At 38.8% G+C, this 21,214-nt stretch overlaps 1 protein-coding gene across 3 annotated transcripts; it reads left to right on the top strand.

The window, feature by feature from the left end:
- Positions 1 to 13,145, top strand: MFAP5 (microfibril associated protein 5). 3 transcript variants are annotated; one of them, XM_090272823.1, is made up of 10 exons: positions 2 to 222; positions 749 to 808; positions 1,818 to 1,850; positions 4,635 to 4,679; positions 7,034 to 7,066; positions 7,502 to 7,537; positions 9,650 to 9,679; positions 10,407 to 10,494; positions 11,013 to 11,086; positions 12,575 to 13,145. In XM_090272823.1, exons 2-10 carry the CDS (start codon positions 751 to 753, stop codon positions 12,685 to 12,687), a joined length of 510 nt encoding a protein of 169 aa, XP_090128949.1. In that variant the 5' UTR covers positions 2 to 222; positions 749 to 750; the 3' UTR covers positions 12,688 to 13,145. The 3 variants fall into 3 exon arrangements, with proteins under 3 accessions (XP_090128951.1, XP_090128949.1, XP_090128950.1); XM_090272824.1 differs by having other exon boundaries at positions 3 to 222; positions 4,638 to 4,679; XM_090272825.1 differs by lacking the exon at positions 7,502 to 7,537 and having other exon boundaries at positions 1 to 222.
- Positions 13,146 to 21,214: the final 8,069 nt, after the last annotated feature.

Genomic DNA, 21,214 nt, shown 5'->3' with positions numbered 1-21,214 from the left:
GCTTGCTCTCTCTCTCTCTCTCTCTCTCTCTCTCTCTCTCTCTCTCTCTCTCTCTCTCTCGCTCTCCCTCATCTCATTGTTTCAGGAGGCCAAATTTGAAGTCCTTCCCAGGGAGTGGCCCTGTTCATCTTATTCTCCAGCCAAAGCAGGAATAGCGTGAGAAGGAGAGAGACACAGTCAGCAGCCAAAGGACTCGGTGGAAAGAGCAGAGGACCATAGACAGTGAGTTGTTCAATTGTATAAAACCCTGAATAAACAGAGAGCGTGTGTATTTGTGTGTGCCCATATGCGTGTGTATGTGTGTATGCACTGAAGGGCTGGAGGGGGGAGCAATGGGGAATGTCATTGAACTTAAATTTGAGCAGGTGACCCAATTATTCGTGAAATTCAAATGAAACAAGATGCCATGATGGGCAGATGATTTATACAAGTGACAGATCTCAAAAGAGAAGATCAGACCCCAGTTGCGAAAGAGACCACAGGGTAGGGGTGAACTTGGACCATTTAGAATAAAAAATTTCTTCTGACTTGGTAGAAAAGAATAATGAGAGAGAGAATAATAAGAGATCAAAGAATAGGATTTAAATTGAGAAATAAATGTTGGGTGAAAGATAAGAGAGAAATGGTTTGAATCATATGGGGGACCAGGAAGACAGAGAGACAGGGGCCACAGAGATCCTTCCCTAGAACTAAAATGCTAATGTGTCCCTGAGCATCACAATCTCTACTCTCCCCACCACCCCCATAGATATGCTGCTCTTGGGACCCAAGGTGCTGCTGTTTCTCACCGCACTCATCATTCCCTCAGGTGAGTCCCTGCCTTTTTTCTTTTCTCCCTAAAATGCTAACTCCTCAGCTATACATGTGTCTGGAGATGTGTGTTACAGAGTGGACTAGAAAGAGGTTGAGGGGAATTGGGAGAGAGATGCTTGCTCTTGAGTTCTAGAATTGCTGTGAAAGAAAGGAATAGATTTTGTGTTAAAGAAAAAAAGGCAGAAATATGGAAAGAAATGACCTCAGGTTTGGGAAAGGGTATCCTGAGAATTACAATAGTAAGGTGAAATGAAGATACAAACAAATACATATCAACCAACAGGGTCATATACATAAATACCCAAATAAACAAATATCAAAGAAAAAAGAAGTTAATAACACAAAAGCATGCATGAACATATAGAGACCATCTGATAATAGACCAAATTTAAATCCTGTAAAAAAACAGTAACATGTAACAAACACTAACACCAGCATACACACATGTATGTCCACATGCACACCAAAAATATGTGCCAAATCTCTACACAAAAGAAAAATGACCTTCACAGATTTCATGAAGCTAGTTAGAAAATTAGTCACAGAAAATGAACCTTGGATTTAAATATAATTCAACTCCATTTGTTTTTCTTATTCTGCCAGACAGAGACTGTGAGCAAGTAATCTTTTTTGCTTTGTCCAGTAGTGTAGCTAGTGGGATGGCTATGGGAATAGAAGGACAGGCCACGTTGGAAAACCTGCTGGCCCTCTCTGTAGAACAGGGCCCCATCCTTCTGGTTGGGAATGAGGGCACGAAAACACGCTGAATCAGGGCATAACAGAGCAGGGGTTTGTTCTCAGGGATTTGTTGTCTTTCTTGAGCTTTTCCACGTTTGTGTGCAGTGCTAATTATCTGAGTAATTTTGTATTGAACCATATAAAAATAAAATACAAAAAGATAAAGTACAACAATTTCCCCATCATCTTCTGGCTTATCTCATAAAAGCTTTTTGGGGTATAGAGCAGAAGTCACTCACATCCCTTTTCTCCTTCCTTTGGTACAGATTGGACACCTCTAGGGGTCAGTGGTCAAGAAGGTAGGTGAACCCTTGGATCTGGGCTTACCAGGGTAGTGTAAATGAATGGTCAGTAATACAACAGAGATACTTGCCAAGGTGTGGACAAGAAGATCGAATTCACTAGTTTTCTCAGTCCTATTATCCTATTCATAAAACCTTCTTATCTTTTTTTTAATCTACTGAAATACATTTCCCAAGACCTCCTCTGTGCCCACCTCTTGCTTCCACTCTCCTCTATACATCTCTAATCTCACTCAAAAACGTGCCCACTAGTCCTAACAGAAAGCATTTGCCTACCCATGTAACAATGGAGAAACTAAAATGCAAAGACAGGATGAGAAGTAATCTTAAAACTGCAGTAAAATTGTGGCACAACTGTACAGAAACCACAAGTTCTTGCTTCCAAAAGACCACTTCCTTCACTTAATCAAGGGAACTCCAATCAACATCTCCACTCTGCCCAGACATTCAACATAATTACAATTTATCTTTTACTTTTCCCGATTCTTCTGAGCACAGTAGTATGTAACCCATTAATGGGTCATAAAATCAAATTAGTGCATCATAACTGGTATTTTTTTTAAAGAATTAGAATAGACTGAAATAAAAATAGAGTACATGTAAGTTTATTGCAAGAGTCAAGTATGATCTTTAAACTTGTTTCAGTTTTATGTATGCACTGGGGCGTGATATAATTTCTTATATCATGTGAGTTCTGTAACAGAAGATTAAAAAAATAGAAATAGAAACTTTTTCTTTGTTGTGAGTGAGTAAGTCTGAATCCCTAAAGTTCTGAACCTTGGCCATCAGATTTCAGTGCCAGCAAAACCCAAAAATCTGAATTCATTTCTCTGAGCTGGGTAAGGTCCAGTCCTATTTTATGATGTCATGATGTTTTTCTCTCAGAAATATTATAAGATGACAGTGTCTCCTTAAGTTTCCTTTTCAGAGAACATAAATTCTAAATAAGTATTTATATAGTGGTAACTCATGGAAAAGATGGGTACACGAGGAATATGGGGAAGGTGGGGAAGCTGAAAGATAGGCAGAAAAGCAGTACTCTGTCCTGAAATCCTGAGACAGCTGGACCCACGTTCAACCCCTTTGCTCTCTCTCCCCTGCTGTTTCTGTGAGTGGCTGGACTGGAATGTGGCTAGAGAGAAAGGGAACCGGGGCCAGACTGGGCTACATCCCGAGAGGCTCCACTCCCCTCTTAGTCTCTGGAATGATTCAGGTCAGTGGTTTTTTAAATATCCTGTGGGATTTAAAGAGACCTGGATTCCTTTTATCAAGAGTTGTTCTGCAAGAAGAAAGTTTATACTGAGCATTAAAGATAAAAATGCTCTACTGTCAAATCTAATAATTTCTCTGCCTGGAATTTCTTTTAAAAAGGATGAGGTAAGCAGTTAGCAAGAGCAATTTCTTCATTATGTTTTATTTTATTTGTGTTTTGCCCCACTACAAAGATCAATAACTCTGACGTGCTTTATTACAATGCTATTCTCACCTAATTTAAATCTGACATTTAGACTTAAGTTAAAAAACTTTTTTTAAAAAAAGTCAAACAAAACTGTGAATTTGCTGACCTCTAGTGGGTAAAATAGATTTTGACTGTAAGCTTTCTTCAATGAAGGATCATTATAGATCGGATATTTGCTATTTAGATGTTAACACTGCTTTGTTATTTTGCTTTTTTTAATTCAGAACAAGTTGTCCCAGGCAGTGCTATTATTTGTAGTTTTAGATACAGTTTTCTTAGTTTAGCCCAAAAGATTCCACCTTAAGCCCTGGACCACTTTTTATTCCTTCTCTTCCTGCCTTTACTTTCCAAGATCAGTTCATTGCAAGGCATTGTCCAGTAACACAGGCATTTCTCCTGCCCTCTCTGTACCTTGCTTCTCACTGGGCATCACAAAATTACCAACGCCACCTTTTATGAAGACTCTTGTATGTAAGCGTATCATCAGACTGATATCCAATTATATCAAAATTATAAATACCAAAATCAGTGTCTTTGGTAAAGAAAATTTTAATTTTGAGTAAGCATTGCAAAAGGTCATCAATCCATTGTACTTATTAATAAGCTCTATGACCTTGGGTAAATTACTTATTCTTCTGGTGCTCAGTTTTATCATCTGTAAAAACAGGGATTTAGTCCTGGCTGGTGTGGCTCAGTAGATTGAGCACTGGCCTGGGAACCAAAAAGTATCCAGTTGGATTCCCAGTCAGGGCACATGCCTGGGTTGTGGGCCAGGTCCTCAGTTGGGGACATATGAGAAGCAACCGGTCAATGTTTTTCTCCCTCTCTTTCTCCCTTCCCTCCCCTCTCTCTAAACACAAATAAAATCTTTAAAACAAACAAACAAACAGGGATTTAAACAGTACCTGGCACATAGTTAACTCAGATTAGCCAAATGTATTATCATCTGTTAGGGCAAGAAAATAATATAAGTTATTCCTGAAGCCTAATGCTTAATCAAAGTCTAACTGAGAAAGGGGTGCCTGTGAAGGATTATCTGATGGGCATGTAGTTTAGTTTATTCAGTCCTCTAGATAACATGGACAAAGGAAAAAAAGATATTCTAGGCCAGGGACTGCATGGGTATATTCATGGAAGTAGGAAAGTACAACGTTTGTTTGAGTTATAGGGGAAAGGGCTTGGTTTGGGAAGCAAACAAAGAAAAACAATTGTGGGATACTTTGTGTTGGCCACTGCACTAGAGAATTTCACTTACTGGGAGTGCAAGAGTGGGAGGGCTGAAGAGAAGGCTCAGAAAATGTTTTCTAATTTTTTTAATTTAGCAGATGTGACTCAAGTGACTCAAGAAACATTCACAGAAGATCCTAGTAAGCTACCCCTTTTTTAAAAGTATATGTTATTGATTATGCTGTTACAGTTGTCCCAGTTTTTTTCCCTTTGTTCCCCTCCGTCCAGTAACCCTCTTCACTTCAGCAATCCCACCCCCCTTAGTTCATGTGCATGGGTCATGCATGTAAGTTCTTTGGATTCACCCTTGCCTACATTATTCTTAACTTCCCCCTGTCTATTTTGTACCTACTAATTATGCTTCTTAGTCCCTGCACCATTTCCCCAGTCTCCCTCTTCCTCCTCCCAGCAGATAACCCTCCAAATGATCCCCACACCTATGATTCTGTTCCTATTCTGGTTGTTTGCTTAGTTTATGTTTTTATTTTTCTTTAGGTTCTGATATTGATACTTGTGAGTCTGTTGTCATTTTAATGTCCATAGTTTTGATCTTCTCTTTTTTCTTAAATAAGTCCCTATAACATGTCGTATAAGAAGGGCTTGGTGATGATAAACTCCTTTAGCTTAACCTTGTCTAGGAAGCACTTTATCTGCTCTTTCATTCTAAATGATAGCTTTGCTGGATAGAGTAATCTTGGTTGTAGGTTCTCACTTTTCATCACTTTGAATACTTCTTGCCAGTTCTGTCTTGCCTGCAAAGTTTCTTTTGAGAAATTGGCTGAGAGTCTTATAGGCACCCCTTTGTGGGTAATTCTCTGCTTTTCTCCTGCTGCTTTTAAGATTCTCTCTTTATCTTTTACCTCTGGCATTTTAATTATGATGTGTCTTGGTGTGGTCCTCTTTGGGTCTAGCTTCTTTGGGACTCTGTGCTTCCTGGACTTGTACATCTATTTCCTCCTCCGAATTTGGGAAGTTTTTCTTCATTATTTTTTCACACAAGTTTTCAATTTCTTGCTCTTTTTCTTCTCCTTCTGGCACCCCTATGATTCAGATGTTGGCACATTTAAAGTTGTCCCAGAGGTTTCTAAGCCTCTACTCATTTTTTTTCAATTCTTGTTTCCTCATTCTCTACTGGTTGACTGTTTATTTCTTCCTTATGTTCCAACTAATTGATTTCAACCCATTTTCTTCTCTTCACCATTGGTTTTGTGTGGATTTTTCTTTGTTTCACTTAGCTTTACTTCTTCCCTTCTGTGTTTGCTATACTCAAGCATATCTGTCAGGGTGTGAGCATCTTTATCACCAGTGATTTGAAGTCTGTGTCTGTTAGGTTGACTATGTCTGTTAGGTTGGCCATCCCCTTATCGCTTAGTTCTCCCACTGGAAACTTGATCTGTTCCTTCTTTTGGGCCACACTTCTCAAGTCTACTCAACTTGATAGGCTCCTGTGTTTACCTCTGTGTCTTAGGTAGAGCTGTTGCACTTGTTATGTTGTAAGAGGTGGAGCCTTAGGTATTTGTCAGTATGGGGCAACCTGTGTCACCATGTTGTGGTACTGTATGTGGGGAAAGGAACTGAGAGGGAACAATGCTGCTTGCTCAGCACTCACTCCTTTTCCAGGCACTTCTCCCTCTGTATGTATGGGACTGGCATCTCTCTAGCTGTTGCCCTGTTTGTGGTTTCTAGAGTGGGTGGGTTTGTGGATGTTCTAGAACTCTGGGGGCTCTCTAAACAAATGGACTCTGCGAGAGACCAGCAGTTTCTTCCACCCCGCTCCCCAACTCCCAGTGGTTTCCAAAGTCAGAAGCAACATGGCTTTATTTTTCCCAGCATTGGAACTGTGAGCTGTGCAGTCTGGGCTGGTGCTGGGAGTGGTCCCCAGGTGTCCCTCCTGACTTTTATAATGTGTGACTGCACTTTCCACTAGCCAGCCACAGCCACTGTCACCACTACCAACACCACCACACCACATCCTCTCCACCCTAGCTCTGCCCCTTCTACCTAGCTGAATGAGTATTTCTTCTTTATATTCTTGTTGGACTTCCATACTGCTTGATTTTCTGGAACTTCTGGTTGTCTCCAGTTTTGAGGTAGTTGCATTCCTTCTTAGTTGTAAAGGGAAACACAGAGTGTCTATCTATGCTTCCATCTTGGCCATAAGTCTAAGCTACCCTTTTAATTTGTTTTCATACTGGGGATAGAAGGATTGATGACGATGTCTGTACAAAGAATAATGAAGACTAGAGAAGCAGTTGGTGGGCACTCTGAACTCATGCAGAGCTCTGTTGTCTATCTTAGATGCCACTGGTGCTATAAATATGTCCAATCTTTTTCTCTCCTCCATTTCCTTCTGTGACAGTCCCTTACATTTACCTCCTCAATTCACATTGTTTCATCTCAAGCTTTCTTGCCTCCTTTCAGGTCATCATCGCTTATCCTGCTTCCCTTTCTTTTTCTACCTGCATTTTTTATTCTCTGTGTTTTGTCCTTGCAGATCTGGTAAATGATCCCTCTACAGATGAAACAGGTAAATTTTACTACAGTTCTTTTTTAAAAATGGCATGATTCTCATTCATATTCACAATATTTATTCCGTACTTGAATTAATCCTATATTTTTATCTCTGAGAAAGGCATAGTGGGATTGTGGGCATATTGCTGAATGACAGCAGGGTAAAAGGAAAGAGGGACCCCTAGCCCTTCGAAAGGAGGAAACAAAGTGAATTAATAGCTAAAATAAGGCATGAATGATAAAAGCTCCCAAAACTTAGTATAATGTCAATAAGACAAATATTCTTCAAAAAATATTCACAATTACTTCATTTCCCTCATTGGACATAATACACAAACCCAGTCATAGCCTTGACCTTGCCCCAATATCTCCATTCTTCCTTTGTTTATTCTGCCTTTCCCCGTTGACAATTTAAAGCCTTCCTCACACCTGCTGTTTTGTACCTTTTCAGTTCTGGCTGATATCGTGCCTTCCACAGATGACCTGGGTGAGTTCAGATCTGGGATCCCAGGGCCACCAGGGCCCATGGGCTTTCCTCAGAGCCCATTATGGAAGGCAGTACAGCTGGTAAAAGGTCCTAAATAGACAGGGTTACAGTTTATGTAGCACTTCCTTCCAACAGTTCAATTTAAATTAATTAAATTTTTTGATGCCCTAACAAGCAAGAACTGTGCTAAGTATTTGATATACAAACCACCAACATGTGATCTTTCAAAGTTTCTAAGAGTGTGTGAGTAAAGGCAAGACAGATAAACAAAGAAATATATGGGGAGATAAAGAAAAACTTTCTATAAGAAGCAATGGTCAAACTGAATTTTGAAAGAAGAACTGGAGCAAGCCAGGCCATCAAGGAGCGGATGTGCATTCAACCAAAGGTAATAGTTGTTCAAACCTCTGAAAGCAGCACGGAGCCTGGCCTATTGGGGAAGCCGAGTTTTTTTAATGCTTTGGGTCAAAACCACAAGGAACAAGTAGCAGGACATGATAAAAGGTGATAGAAACTAGGTTATTTTTAACAAATATTTATTGAAAACCTGCTACTTAGGTGCCAGGGACACAAAGTGAACAAAACTAATTTTCTTCTACTAGATTTTTTTTTTTTTTTTAGTGTAATAGACAAGATAGACAAGTGAACAGATAAAAAAAAATTCCTTGACTATAGTCAGTGTTGGGGGTTAGGAAAGATGTTTCTAGAGGGTAGTTTGACTAAATTGCTCTTAAAAGACAGTTAGAAGTGAATCAAGTGAATAGAAGGGGGAAGAGCAAAGCTTTTCGGTAAAGAAAATAATGTGGGCAAAGACGTGGGTTGGAAATGAAAACCAATCAGAGCAGTTTATGCAAAGAGAGGTTCAAATCAGATTTGTGAATTAGAAAACCAATGAGGATGACGTTGCACTTGTCTCAATAAAAGATGGTGGCCTGAACTATGGTACAGGTAGTGAGAATTGACTGTGAGCCGTAAGAAAGAAGAGACTGTTGAGGTAATGTTCAGTTTTTCATTAAGTAAATGGTGGCTATTGGGTGGATAGTAGTACCATTCACTAAAGAATAATTTGGATTGGTGAAGGGAAAAATAACGAAGTCAGTTTGGGATATGTTGCAATTGAAGGATCCTCGAAAAATCCATGACTTCTTTTATAAGATGGAAGCTGGGTTTATAAGTTTGGAGCTTAGAAGAGAGATCTGGGCTAGAAGTATAAATCTGAGAGTTCTCAGCATATAAACTTGCAACTAAACCATGGGATGGATGAGATCACCTAGCACACTTCCTATAGTATCTTATCAGCAATTCTTCCAATCACATTTTTACAGGTAACTCTCATAGTTAGTCTATTCTCTCAAGATTCATCTTGCTCCTTGATTTGTTCATTCTAAAAACTATGCCTATATTTAACCTTCCCCTGGGTTAGGTTTGGCTATGGCTATGACCCTTGCAATTCTTTACTGAATAAATTTTATCAAAGAACACATGATGGTGTTTCTGATTTACGGAGAATAGAGTTTCTTTTTGAAAAGGAGTTTCTGCAGGACAAAAATCTTTTGTCTTTTAAGCTCCAGGATGAAGCTCTTCTGAGCACATGGCTCTTTGCCTGTGCCCCTACTGAATTTTATTGTCAACAACACAAAGATACTCGCAATACAATAAATTTTTCAACTGTTTAGGAGAGAAAGTCAAAATTATATTTCCCATCCTAACTTCTAAATCTCTTCAATTGTGTGAGTCAAAACAAACCATTATGCCCTGGCTGGTGTGGCTCAGTGGACTGAGCACTGGCCTGTGAACCAAAAGGTCGCTGGTTCAATTCCCAGTCAGGGCACCTGCCTGGGCTGCAGGCCAGGTCCCCAGTTGGAGGGTGCATGAGAGGCAGCCACACACTGATGTTTCTCTCCTTCTCTTTCTCCCTCCCTTCCCCTGTCTCTAAATAAATAAATAAATAAATAAATAAAATCTTTTTAAAAAAATGGGTTTTCTTTTAGAAGTTGCTAAAGGGTTATTAATTCATTTGTCCCACATGGGTCTGAAGTGAGGTAACATGACAGTTACAGAAGTAGTGACTTCTAGAACTAATAATAACCATATAAAATTTCTTCCTTCTAGCCTCACCCAATGATAAAACTAACGCCACAGGTATGATTGTCTTTTACATGTCTTTTTTCTAAGTTTTTCTTTTTCTCCCCAAGCATTCCTTACCTTCTTGTTTTTTGGAGGGTACATCATCTAGTTTACTTACAATTCTTTCTCAAAGAATATTTTTAGTATCTTTTATTCTTCCTTCTCTAACCCCACCCCTGCCTTTTTATATGAGTTCCTGTCCTAAAAGTCACAGTGATAAGATTGGACCACTGTTTCATGATCCTAAAACAGTCCTTTGAACTTTATTAGGTTAGGGCATTAGGAACTGGCTGCAAAGACTCAATATTACTATAGACATCATGGCTAAAATTGCTTTCTCTAATGTACTGCTAATTCTGATGTGCAGTTAGGTTTGAAAACTACTGTAACAGATAAACAGTTACCTATCTTAGAACTCTCGTTCTTCAGAATGGGATTACCAGCATTTTGGTTTGATATTTCACCTGGATAACCCTAGAAGGACTTTTTCCTAGAAGAGCTCTCAGGGATTATTTTAGTCATTTTTACTTACAGGTAGGGAAGCACCTAAATTTCAGTTCAGTAAATTTCCTGTTACTCTGCTTTGGTGAGCAGGAAGGAGGGGCCCCAATTTATGATCCTCTGTAGAGACTCCTTTGCATATATTTCCCACTTTGTCTCTTCTCCTCCATCCCTTTAATCCTTTGTTTGTATTTTTCCTGTGTTATGCCTCTCCCTGTTACTTTGTGCTGGGCTCCTTCAGAGTGCCGGGATGAGAAATTTGCTTGCACAAGACTCTATTCTGTGCATCGGCCAGTCAAGCAATGTGTTCATCAGTTATGCTTTACCAGGTAAGGGACCACAGAATACCCAGAGAGCATCTTCCATGATACTGTTTTCATGTCGGCAACTATTTAATGAGAACCTGCTATGGAATTTCAGTCTTTGGAAGGGCAAAAGATTTTCACATAACCCTCCTGGCTATTCCTCAAGGCACCAGATTGAGGTATACAGAGAACAGGCTGACTAACAAGTCCAGGTGCAAAGGTAAGGGCTGGAGGAAGGATAGTAATGAAGGAAGCACAGGTGTGTTGAACATGTAACCTCATAGAAAAGGGCTGAAATTAAAGATCCAACTCTGAAGGTAGAAAATAGTGGGAAGGAGAAAGTATTCAGCTTGACTCTAGGTGGCATGTGCCAAGTGTTACTAAGAAAGTAATTAATACTATTTTCTGAAATACTTAGGAAATTCAGATAAAGAAGTGTGAGGAATACAGGAATTGAAGAGGCATCCTAGGCCTAGGCTATTTCTCCCTCTCAGTGCTTTTTTCTGTCTCCTTTCTTAACCATGACATTGGGACTATGACAGTTTACGACGCATGTACATCATCAACAATGAGATCTGTTCCCGTCTTGTCTGTAAAGAACATGAAGCTATGAAAGGTAAGACTATGTCATGTCTGTGTTTTTAGTGGAGGAAGGGACAGCTATGAGAGAGGTAAATAAAGCTAATGGATCCAATGCCCATGGCTTTGGAGGAGTTTTAGGCTACCCGCTTAACTTCCACCAGTCCCTGCTCCACCAAGTTACCCCAAATAAGTAATCTAAGTAAAGCAGCATGCTTATACATAAACATAATCCTACAAAAAGTACCCCCAGATCTTTTTCCAATTAGATTCTAACTCCCAATCTCTCCTGGACATAGGTAGAGCTTTCTGAAGCTCTGGCTGCTTTGAAGATCATTTACTGGGGTCCTAGGTAAAAAGGCAAAGTCAGCCATTGCAAGTAATAGACTCTACTTGTCTGCAGCCATGTTTGTAACTCTAAAGAACAAACAAACAAATAAGAAACACATAATTAAATTAGAAATAGACTACACATCTAGAAACTGGCTACATTATAAACAGTCCACTACTTCGAAGCACCTTTTACATTACTCATTGTGAAATTTTCAAGGTAGAAGGTAGAGAGACTTTATAAAAACAAAAGGGTTGAAAGTGTGTGACCATGTATTGTGGGAACAAACATACTTCTCACCTTCCCCATCACCAGCCGCCAAAAGTGGCTGTGGTTGGAGAGAGCACCACAGACAAGCCATTTCTGACTCAGCAGCCCGCCTTGCACTGAGTTGCTGAGTAAGAGCTGTACTTAACTTCGCAGAAGGAAATTTGCTGCTTGTCCCCAATGTCTCTGTGCAAGACACCTGCAAGGGAAGCACCTTGAGATTAAGGATGAGTATTTGGAACTCTAGGCACTTTTAAGTGTCTCCAGGGACTTAGTCAAGGTAGCTATTTGCACATAGTAAACACTTAAATATATATTGAATGATTGGACCTCATTTTTTGGCTATTCAATAAGTCAATGACTAGAAAAAAACGTGAGCTAGATCTATAGAGAAAAGTAACATTGACTGACCACCTGCGCTAGGTACTTTGCATATATATTATTTCATTTTACTACAATCAAACTGTTGAGGCAGGTATTTTAATACTTATTTTACAGAAAAGAATAGTGAAATTCAGAAAAGTTAGGAAACTAGAATTTCTAGTAAGTGGTAAATAAGTATTAAGTGGCAGAGCTGGATTTTTAACTCAGATCTCCAACCTTTTCACTCCACCACACTGCAGTCTTCTCTTCCCTTTAAAATATGAGCCCTGGCTGGTGTGGATCAGTGAATTGAGTGCCAACCTATGAACCAAAAGGTTGCTGGGTCGATTCCTAGTCAGGGTACATGCCTGAGTTGTGGGCCAGGTCCCCAGCTGGGGGCATGCAAGACACAACCAGTAAATGTACCTTTCTCACACCGATGTTCCTCTCCCTCTTTTTCTCCCTCCCTTCCCCTCTCTAAAAATAAATAAATAAAATATTTAAAATCTGAGCCCTTGGTATCTTCCTGCATTCTCATCCCAACACCCTCTGCTTGTCTTCTAGATGAGCTTTGCCGGCAGATGGCTGGTCTGCCCCCAAGGCGACTCCGGCGCTCCAACTACTTCCGACTTCCTCCCTGTGAAAATGTGGATTTGCAGAGACCCAGTGGTCTGTGATCATCAAGGAAGTGGAAAAAAGAAAAAAAAGTGTGGGTGGGAAGAGAATGCTTTAGGAAGAGGGAACTCCTTGTCTAACCATTGTCAGCTAGCCCAATGTTTAGCTTTTGCCCCTACTCCCTGATTTTTCGCCAAGCCTGAAACATTTATCTCATTTCCAGTACTGTACTCACAATGCAAAGTCTCTATTATCACATGGTTTTATTGCTTCCCAATGTCATAGACAAAGTAGATAAATGATGACCACATAGCGTATATACAAACATTCTACATACAATTTCAAGGAAAAATAAGCTTAAGGTTAGTAATATTTACTATTGAATCTGCCTGAGCTAGAACTTAAGGTGGAAGGAATGGTTGCTGTCTATCTTGGCTAGCCTTAGAACTTCATTTACTTTCCGTTTAAGAGTTTCCTAGATTAACTCCCAATTTTTCTATAAAATTATAGTTGTTTTTAACTATTTTGCTGATTGTCATAACATTTGCTTGGCAAGTCCTCTTTATAAAAAAGATCATGGTAATTTTTTGTAGCCCTAGAAAATTCTCCAGAGCCCAGAGTTATATAATCCTACTAACAATATATAAAGTTCCAAAACGTTGTCTTCTGCTAAGCTCAGCGGCTAAGGCTAAAGAAAGAGTAGTATCCCAGGTATAGAACGTGGACTCATGATTCCGTATTCAATTTTTTACGAAGTTGTCTAATCAGCAAGTTGGGCTGGGAAGTAAGTCCTGTTTTCTTACTCATTTATGATAGTATTGGGGTTAGTCCACCTCCACACGTTAATTAGACAACCAATGTCAAACCATATCACTGGTCTGAGTATCTGTGAGTTGTTGCTACTTCTTTCATTCTCACCACTTCCAAAATCCTTAATTATTATGCAAATAAATTCTGGAATAGCCTGATTTGGGGCCTAAGAAGGGCATTCAGACCTGAACTTTAAGAGACAGGCATAAAGTTTACCTAATGGTTTATAAAAACAGTAAAAGAAGCACAGTGTTTACAGTCCACGTTCTTATTCTGGGTCTAGCTGTAACCAGGTAGCCTCAGTAAGTCATGTTTCCTCATTAGGCCCTGGTTTAATTTCCCCATCTTTAACATGAGAAGGTTTAATTTACATTAGTTCTAAGGTTTCTTTTAATTCTATGATTCTCAAGATTGAAATGCATTGTTCTTATTTCTTGAAGCCTAGAGATGTAGTCTAATTCACAATAAGCATGTCTTCTTTACAAGGGGGGAAATATCCTATATTAAATGGACAGCGGTCCACAATATAGAACAAAATCCCACTATAAATGACAAACTATATAATAGGGACCTTTTATCTGAATAACTCCATAACCTTCTTAAAAAGCCAGTGCAACTCGAGTAGGAACTAGGGGACTTTGAGACAACCAGTTACATGTGACAGCATGCCACTTGGTAGGGAGTGAATTTCTTTCATATTGCTGAGAAAACTACCTGAGGATTGGAGTCTTGCTGTTAAGAAGCAATTTAGTTTAATGGGATTTGCACAACTGATTTAAAAATGTTAGAAAAAGCCCCAACGTATGTAATCTCTGCTCCACAGCCTCTAGAAGTAAATGTACTCGTATGTAGACAGGTATAATAAATGCATATTGTAGCCACTGTTGAGAAATCTCCTAGGCGTAGAGTTTCCAAGGATCGTGTCAGAATGTCTTCATGAAGACCCTTCTATTGCATATTGAACGAGAGGTAGCATTCCCAACTAGAAAGCACCTCAATCTCAGTATTGTATACTGCAAATTAAACATTTTAAAATAACTTCTTTTTTCCAAATTCCTTCTCAGAAGAGAAGTGTCGTGTCTGAATATCTCTTTTTTCTGTTCTATGTTTAGAAAGAACACCTGAATTCATGTTTTTATCCCACTTTGAAAACTAAATACCAGTAATTGCTCTAATTTCTCTATTCCATTATTCTCTATTGTATCCTTCTTCACTCCAACATTCAAAATTCATTCACTCTCCTCCAAATGCGGCCCTTCCTCAATTCACCAGAAAATCTTTTTCTTTTCTGCTGCCTTCAGAAGTAATTGTCTTGCAAGGTAAAGTTTCATGCTTTATTTTCACTTCACTTTTGCATGATCAAATTCTTGTGTTTGGCATTTCTCATTGTTCTTACATTCTCTACCTGTTCTACTCTTCTTCAGATGTAAACCAACATTTCTAACTCACTTCCCAGCCTTTCTTTCCTCATCCTTATAAAGTCTTATTTTCTCTTACAGCTTTCCCCCGAGAACGGTCCCAGGTCAAAGTTTCTAAGGGGCTGTATTTGGTCCTCGTTCTTTCCCTCTGTGCTCTCTTCCCCAGCAACAGAATTCCATTCACCTCCTTTTCATTGTTGTTGGGTTTTGTTTTTTTTTAATTCTTGACCCATTTCAGGTCCCTGCTGTTCTAGTATTCTTTCCTTGTTCCTCCCATGAAACACGAAAAGATTTGAAAACCTTTTACTCTTTAAGGTATTGATATTATCTCCTTTTTCTGGTGAATGCAAATGACAGCCTTCTCAAGCAAGGAACTTATATTTTAATGAGAAAGAATTACTTGAATCAAAACAATGGATCTTTAATGTTGGAATTAAAGGATCTGGTTAAAAGTTAGGCCATTTGGGGGATCAAATGCCTTCCTGGCACCTTGATGAGATAGCAGGCCCCTGCCTACCCATAAAGTTTATTAACCTTTTTCTTCCAAAATTGAGTTGATCCTGTTCTAAGCCAAACTTTTTCCATATTTCACACTTATGATTGAACAAAGTTCTTCTCCTTGAGTGAACAAGTTCTAGAAATTCAAGTGTGCACTGTGCTCTCTAAATACAGTTCCATGCACACTTTCTCTGAGTATTGTTTTGACTTGCAGGCAGATGGTGCAAACCCCAGCTGGTCTCCCCACTCTGGGCCTTACTTTTGATGACATCAAGCAGTATATATTGCTAGCCACAAGATCTGTCCTCTTCTGCTTCAGGGTGCTGTGGTGAAAGTTAAGTGTTTAATCAAATACTTGACACCTGGTCAGAGGTACAAGCAACTTGTAACCTCTAAGCTTCCCCCTTCCTTTTGTACTGAAGCAGCTGTAATACAGTGAAGGAAGAAATCTTAGAAGAAACAGAAAAGCTACAAGGGCACCAGACAAGAGGGATAAGAAGATAGGAAAGTGTGACAGGTTGATATCAGAGGGTATAAGCTTGGAATTCACAAACCTGTATGGAAGAAGGGAATTAAGAAACTGTGGTGAGGAAATCCCGAGAAATCTGGAACCTTGCAGGGTAGGAGGGGAGGGTATCAGGAGCACAGCCGAAGAGAGGCAGGACTGTCCTTAGAGTTCTGTCAACTCAGGGAGGCGAAGATTTGGTTACAACTACAACATTCCAATAAAAATTGAAATCCTTACCCTGACTGCTATGGCCCAGTGGGTTGGGCATCGTCCCACAAACTGAAAGGTTGCTGGTTTGATTCCCAGTCAGGGCACATGCCTGGGTTGTGGTGTCCCATTTTGTAGACGTGCAAGAGGCAACGGATTGATGTTTCTCTCCTTCTCTTTCCCATCCCTTCCCCTTTCTCTAAAAATAAATAAAAAATCTTTTTAAAAAATTGAAATCCTTGTATCTTTTAGTATTTTCACCAATTAAACATCAGCGAAAGTGACTTGCTGAGTTTCTCTGTGGTGGAGACACAGGTGGCCACAGTTTTTTGGTTTTGTTTTTTTTTCTAGAAGCCAGTCAACCAAAGTCAGAAGCACCAGTCAAACGACAACTTCTGGGTAGAACCTAAGTTGGAAAAAGCAAACGTTTATATAAATAGAGGTGCAAAGCCCATATCTTCCTGTTGACAAAATTGAGCTTCACTTCACTTCAAACCCTCAAATTAAAAAAAAAAAAAAAAAAAAAAAAAGCTGATAATGGCTTTTTTTCAATTTGTCCAATCGCTTACAATAAGGTTCTAGTATTTTCCTCACCGAGGGGTCCTGCAGTTTTTTTTCTCGATCTCTAGCATTTTTCTCTTTTCTTTTCCTTTGTTTTGTATGTTTACTTAGCCATACATCTATACTGTGTAACTCTATGGAGTACTTTATTAAATGTATGAAACAATCCATAAAGATTGAATTCAGAAGGATCTCATAAATTTGTGTGAGATTCACCTCCTCCCCTAAATCCCTAATGAAAGATAATAGATGAGCTTTGAGCAAGTATATGGAAGTGTTATAAAGGAAAAACAACCTGAATTCTATTTCAGGGATTGATGGCCATTGAGGTATCAGCTGCATCATTATATACTCTTTCCTAACATGTTGTTCTGTCCCAAATGGTCAAACCCAGGAGTCACTGTGAAGGTAAATTAGAACTGCACAGGAAAACACTGCTTCCATTTGTATAAAATTACACTCATATATGTATCCATCCACATCCATTCTTGAAAATGGCTGAGACTTTGGGGAGTAGGGAGATTAAGTAATAATACAAATAAGCTTATGAAATGTATAATACATCAAAACCAATAGTTGCTGAAAGCAAAAATTACTACAAAAATGTTGAGATAAAATCATGAATGACAGCTGCTTAACTGGTTAAGAGAAACCAATTTCTTTGTTGCAAAAAAATCTCTAACTTCATAGATTGATCATTAAGGTACAATAATTCATAAATTAAATTATGAACTTAATTTATAATTAAAGTACAATTCATAGGAATCACTATATGTTCTAATGACATAGAGCAGGAATAATTTCTCTCTTGACACATAGAAACTTAAAAATATATCATGTATGCACATAACACCTAGACCTCAAATCAACATAGTTCTAGGTATGATAAAATATATGTTTATATGATCCTGTTCACCTTAATATAAAAGAATTGGTGTTTGTTTCAGGGCCATTCCTGTCATGGCCCTGAATAACTTCATAACTGTAGATTGCTGTCAATGTATCTGTGGTTCTGAGAATTAACAAGATCATGTTTTCAAAGGTTTTGCAACCTGTAATATTATATATATAATAAACTATAGGACATTTTTTCTATTTAAGCTTATTGGTTTCTCCCTGTGTTTTTTTTTTTGTTGTTTGTTTGTTTGTTTTTTAATCCTTACCCAAGGATATGTTTTTATTGATTTTTTTTTTTTTTTGAGAGTAGGGGGCATGAATTGGTTGCTTTCCATATACAACCCAAAATCTAGCTATGTGACCTGACCAGGAATCGAACCTGCAACCTTTTTGGTGTATGGGATGATGCTCCAACCCACGGAGTCACCTGGCCAGGGCTTTCCCTAACTCTTTGACTTGCTGGTTCATGGTGAGTAGGCAGTACTCTGCAATGGGTAGACAAAACCACAAATACTAGTTTCATTACAGTGCAAGTTTTCTAATTTAAATTTAATTTTTTCAGCATCAAAAATCTCTTTAACAGAGCAAGATCCAGGTTTAGTTTTTGTAGGTGAGGCTGGCCTGTGATCTCTGGTGTGCTTGAACTTGCAAGCCTTGGATAGCAGATAGGGTTTTAGTCTCTTGAAGTCTCTGAATTAATCAGGAATTTTTTTTTTTTATTGAGGAAACTCACATAATATAAGTTAACTATTTTAAAGTATACAATTCAGTGACCTTTAGAACATACATTGTTGGATAACAACCAGCTCTATTTATTTCCAAAACTTTTATCACCCCAGAAGAAAACCCCTATCTATTAAACTGTCGCTCCTTATTACCTCCTCCCCCCAGTTACTGAACAACCACTAATCTGCTTTTTGCCTTTCGGGATTTACTATTCTGGATTTTTCATATAAATGGAATCATATACTATGTGGCCTTTTGTCTGCCATAATCAAGATTTTGTTTGTTTGTTTTTTGTTGTTGTTGTCTTAAAAGATTTTATTTATTTATTTTTAGAGAGGGGAAGGGAGAGAAAAAGAGGGAGAGAAAAATCAATGTGTGGTTGTCTCTTGCATGCCCCCAACTGGGGACCTGGCCCACAACCCAGTAATGTGCCCTGACTGGAAATTGAACTGGTGACCCTTTGGTTCACAGTCTGGCACTCAATCCACTGAACCATACCAGCCAGAGCCATAATCAAGATTTTTAAGATTATCTGTATGGGGCATAAATTACTAATTACAAAGCATATCCAGGATAATTGTGTCAATAGAGAGAACTTTGATTTTACATCTTTTATGCTGTAGCCATACCTCCTTTACGAAACCTGGGGATGAAGGTCTAAAGTAACCAGGATGTATGGAAGGGAGGTCATGCTGAATAAATTACCCAAAGTGCTGAGTGTACTGAATGGGTTAGTGGTGTTTTTGTCTAATTGTGCTGGGGTAGTTGACTCTTCCTGTCCACCTCTCGTAACAAAGTGAAAAGATCCCCCGTTGGTACTTTTAGCCAATGTGTGGGATGATGGGGGGAGGGGGAAAGATGTGGACATCGAGGAAGAGGAAACCCGATTTAATTATGTACTACAGAATTTGATGCTGCTGATATAGTCAGGCTCTTCTTAACAATGGGGATTCCTTCTGAGAAATGGGTTGTTAGGTGATTTTGTAGCCTACACAGCATGTTACTATATAAAACAATGAGAAATTAAATCAAGCACAAGAGAAACATTTTGCAATCAAGAAACTCGGTAAACACGAGATTGTATGAGGATGTTGCTGGCGTAATACGGCCTACTATTTACCGCAACTTTTTTTGTAAGTCGAAAAAATACACTCTATTATAATGATTAAAAGCATAGTATAGTAAATACATAAACCAGTAACATAGTTGTTTATCATTATGAAAAGAACCAAGGAGGAAGAATTTTCCAATATGAGGCCAGGACTTCCTACAGCAGGGGTGATCTAACAGGAACTGTTTAGACAAAAGTATAGTGTGGGATCCGCAAAACTACTCACATTTTATTAATCAGAAAACTTCGAACCATGGGAACAGATATAACTTGTTGTTGGTCACAATTTATGCTTTTGAAATGTCTGGTTTTCTAAATATATAAACTATTGTAAAATAATACATATATATTTTAATCCTTACCAGAGGATATGTTTATTGATTTTAGAGAGAGACATAGGGAGTGAGGGAAAGCGGGAGGGAGAGGGAGAAAGAGAGAGAGAGACATTGATGTGAGAGAAACATCTATGTGAGAGGGAGAAAAATGATTGGTTGCCTCCCATACACCTCAAATGGGAATTTAACCAGGAACCTAGGGATGTGCAACCTTTTGGTGTATTGGACGGCGCTCCAACAAACTGAACCGCCCTGCCAGGGCTACAAGGTAATATTTTATAAAAACAGTCATTCTTTAAAGACTAGCTTCCATGCACTAAGCCATGTGTTGAGTGAGTTGTTTGCATTGCTTTTAACAATCCTGAGAGACAGTTGTTTCAATTCTGAGCCTCAGTGCCTGAAAATTAGAGCAATAATCCTTACTTGTTGGACTTAAATGAGATAATATATGCAACATGCTTAGCACAAAATCTGGCATAAAGTAAGTGCACAATAAAGGTTAGCAGTTATTATCACCATTGTTTGTTCACATTTTACATGTGGGAAAAATAAAACATAGGGTATTTAGCAACACACTCAAAGACACTTTGGTGGAGATAGAATTCAAGTCTTTAAGTGCTTGATTACAAAACCGAACTTTTCCCACCACCCTCCACTGTATCTCGTATGTGCATGATCAATGAAGCTTCTTTATTTTCTAATCAAAAATAACTCTTTTTTCACCCTTTTCTCAGCCTTAGGCTTTTGATGAACTCTTGCTTAGCGGCTCTCTCAACCTCAGCAAGTCCTAGGCTGCCACACAGCAGAAGTGAGTAATTCCTGTATACGTTTAAAAGCCTGTCCCTCAACTTCTTCATACCCCCAGAGAAATAAAGTGATATGCCTGGCAGTAAACTGAGAAAAACAAAAACAAGGAAAAGCAGAAGTTGAAGCATTCCAAAAATCACACTTTCACCCACGCAGACCCCCTTTTTTGGGCTCTTTGAAAAACAACAAAGTATCAAATTGAACAATCTACCTGGTGTCTTAAAATAGTGGTCTGGGGAGCCGATGTCTGAGCATCTTGGCTTTCAGACACGGGAATGTAAGCCATGGAGGAGTCCCAGGGGGCCTTCTGGCCATAATGAAACCTCACCTTGGGCTTCAGGTGGTGAAGATGAACAGCAGTGAAGTCCAGATGTCCAAGATTTAACTCAGCCACCAGAGGCACAATTTCCAAGTCATGTTATTTTTGTTAAAAATAAACTAATCAGGTTGTCCTGGGGTTTTTCAAGAGAAGTTGGTAAGAGGAGAGGGCAGTTAGTGAGAAAAATAACTTAAAAATAGCTGAATAAAACCCCACAAAGCTGTTTTTTTTTTAAACCTCACTAACTCTAGGAATGAAAAATGCTATTGTAATTATAAAAAATGTAATTTTCCTTCCTTTAAAAGAAGAAAGGTGAACAGGGAATAGATTTTAGAGAAATAAAGGTATTTTATTATGTTGGACAATAAAACTTCTTTAATGATTTTTTTTAC

Source organism: Furipterus horrens, unplaced genomic scaffold (assembly GCF_987537825.1).
Source record: "Furipterus horrens unplaced genomic scaffold, mFurHor1.1.pri manual_scaffold_4, whole genome shotgun sequence".
Classification (NCBI taxonomy): Eukaryota; Metazoa; Chordata; class Mammalia; order Chiroptera; family Furipteridae; genus Furipterus; species Furipterus horrens.
The sequence above is the reverse complement of the archived record's forward strand: the minus strand, read 5'-3'. Positions and strand labels throughout refer to the sequence as shown.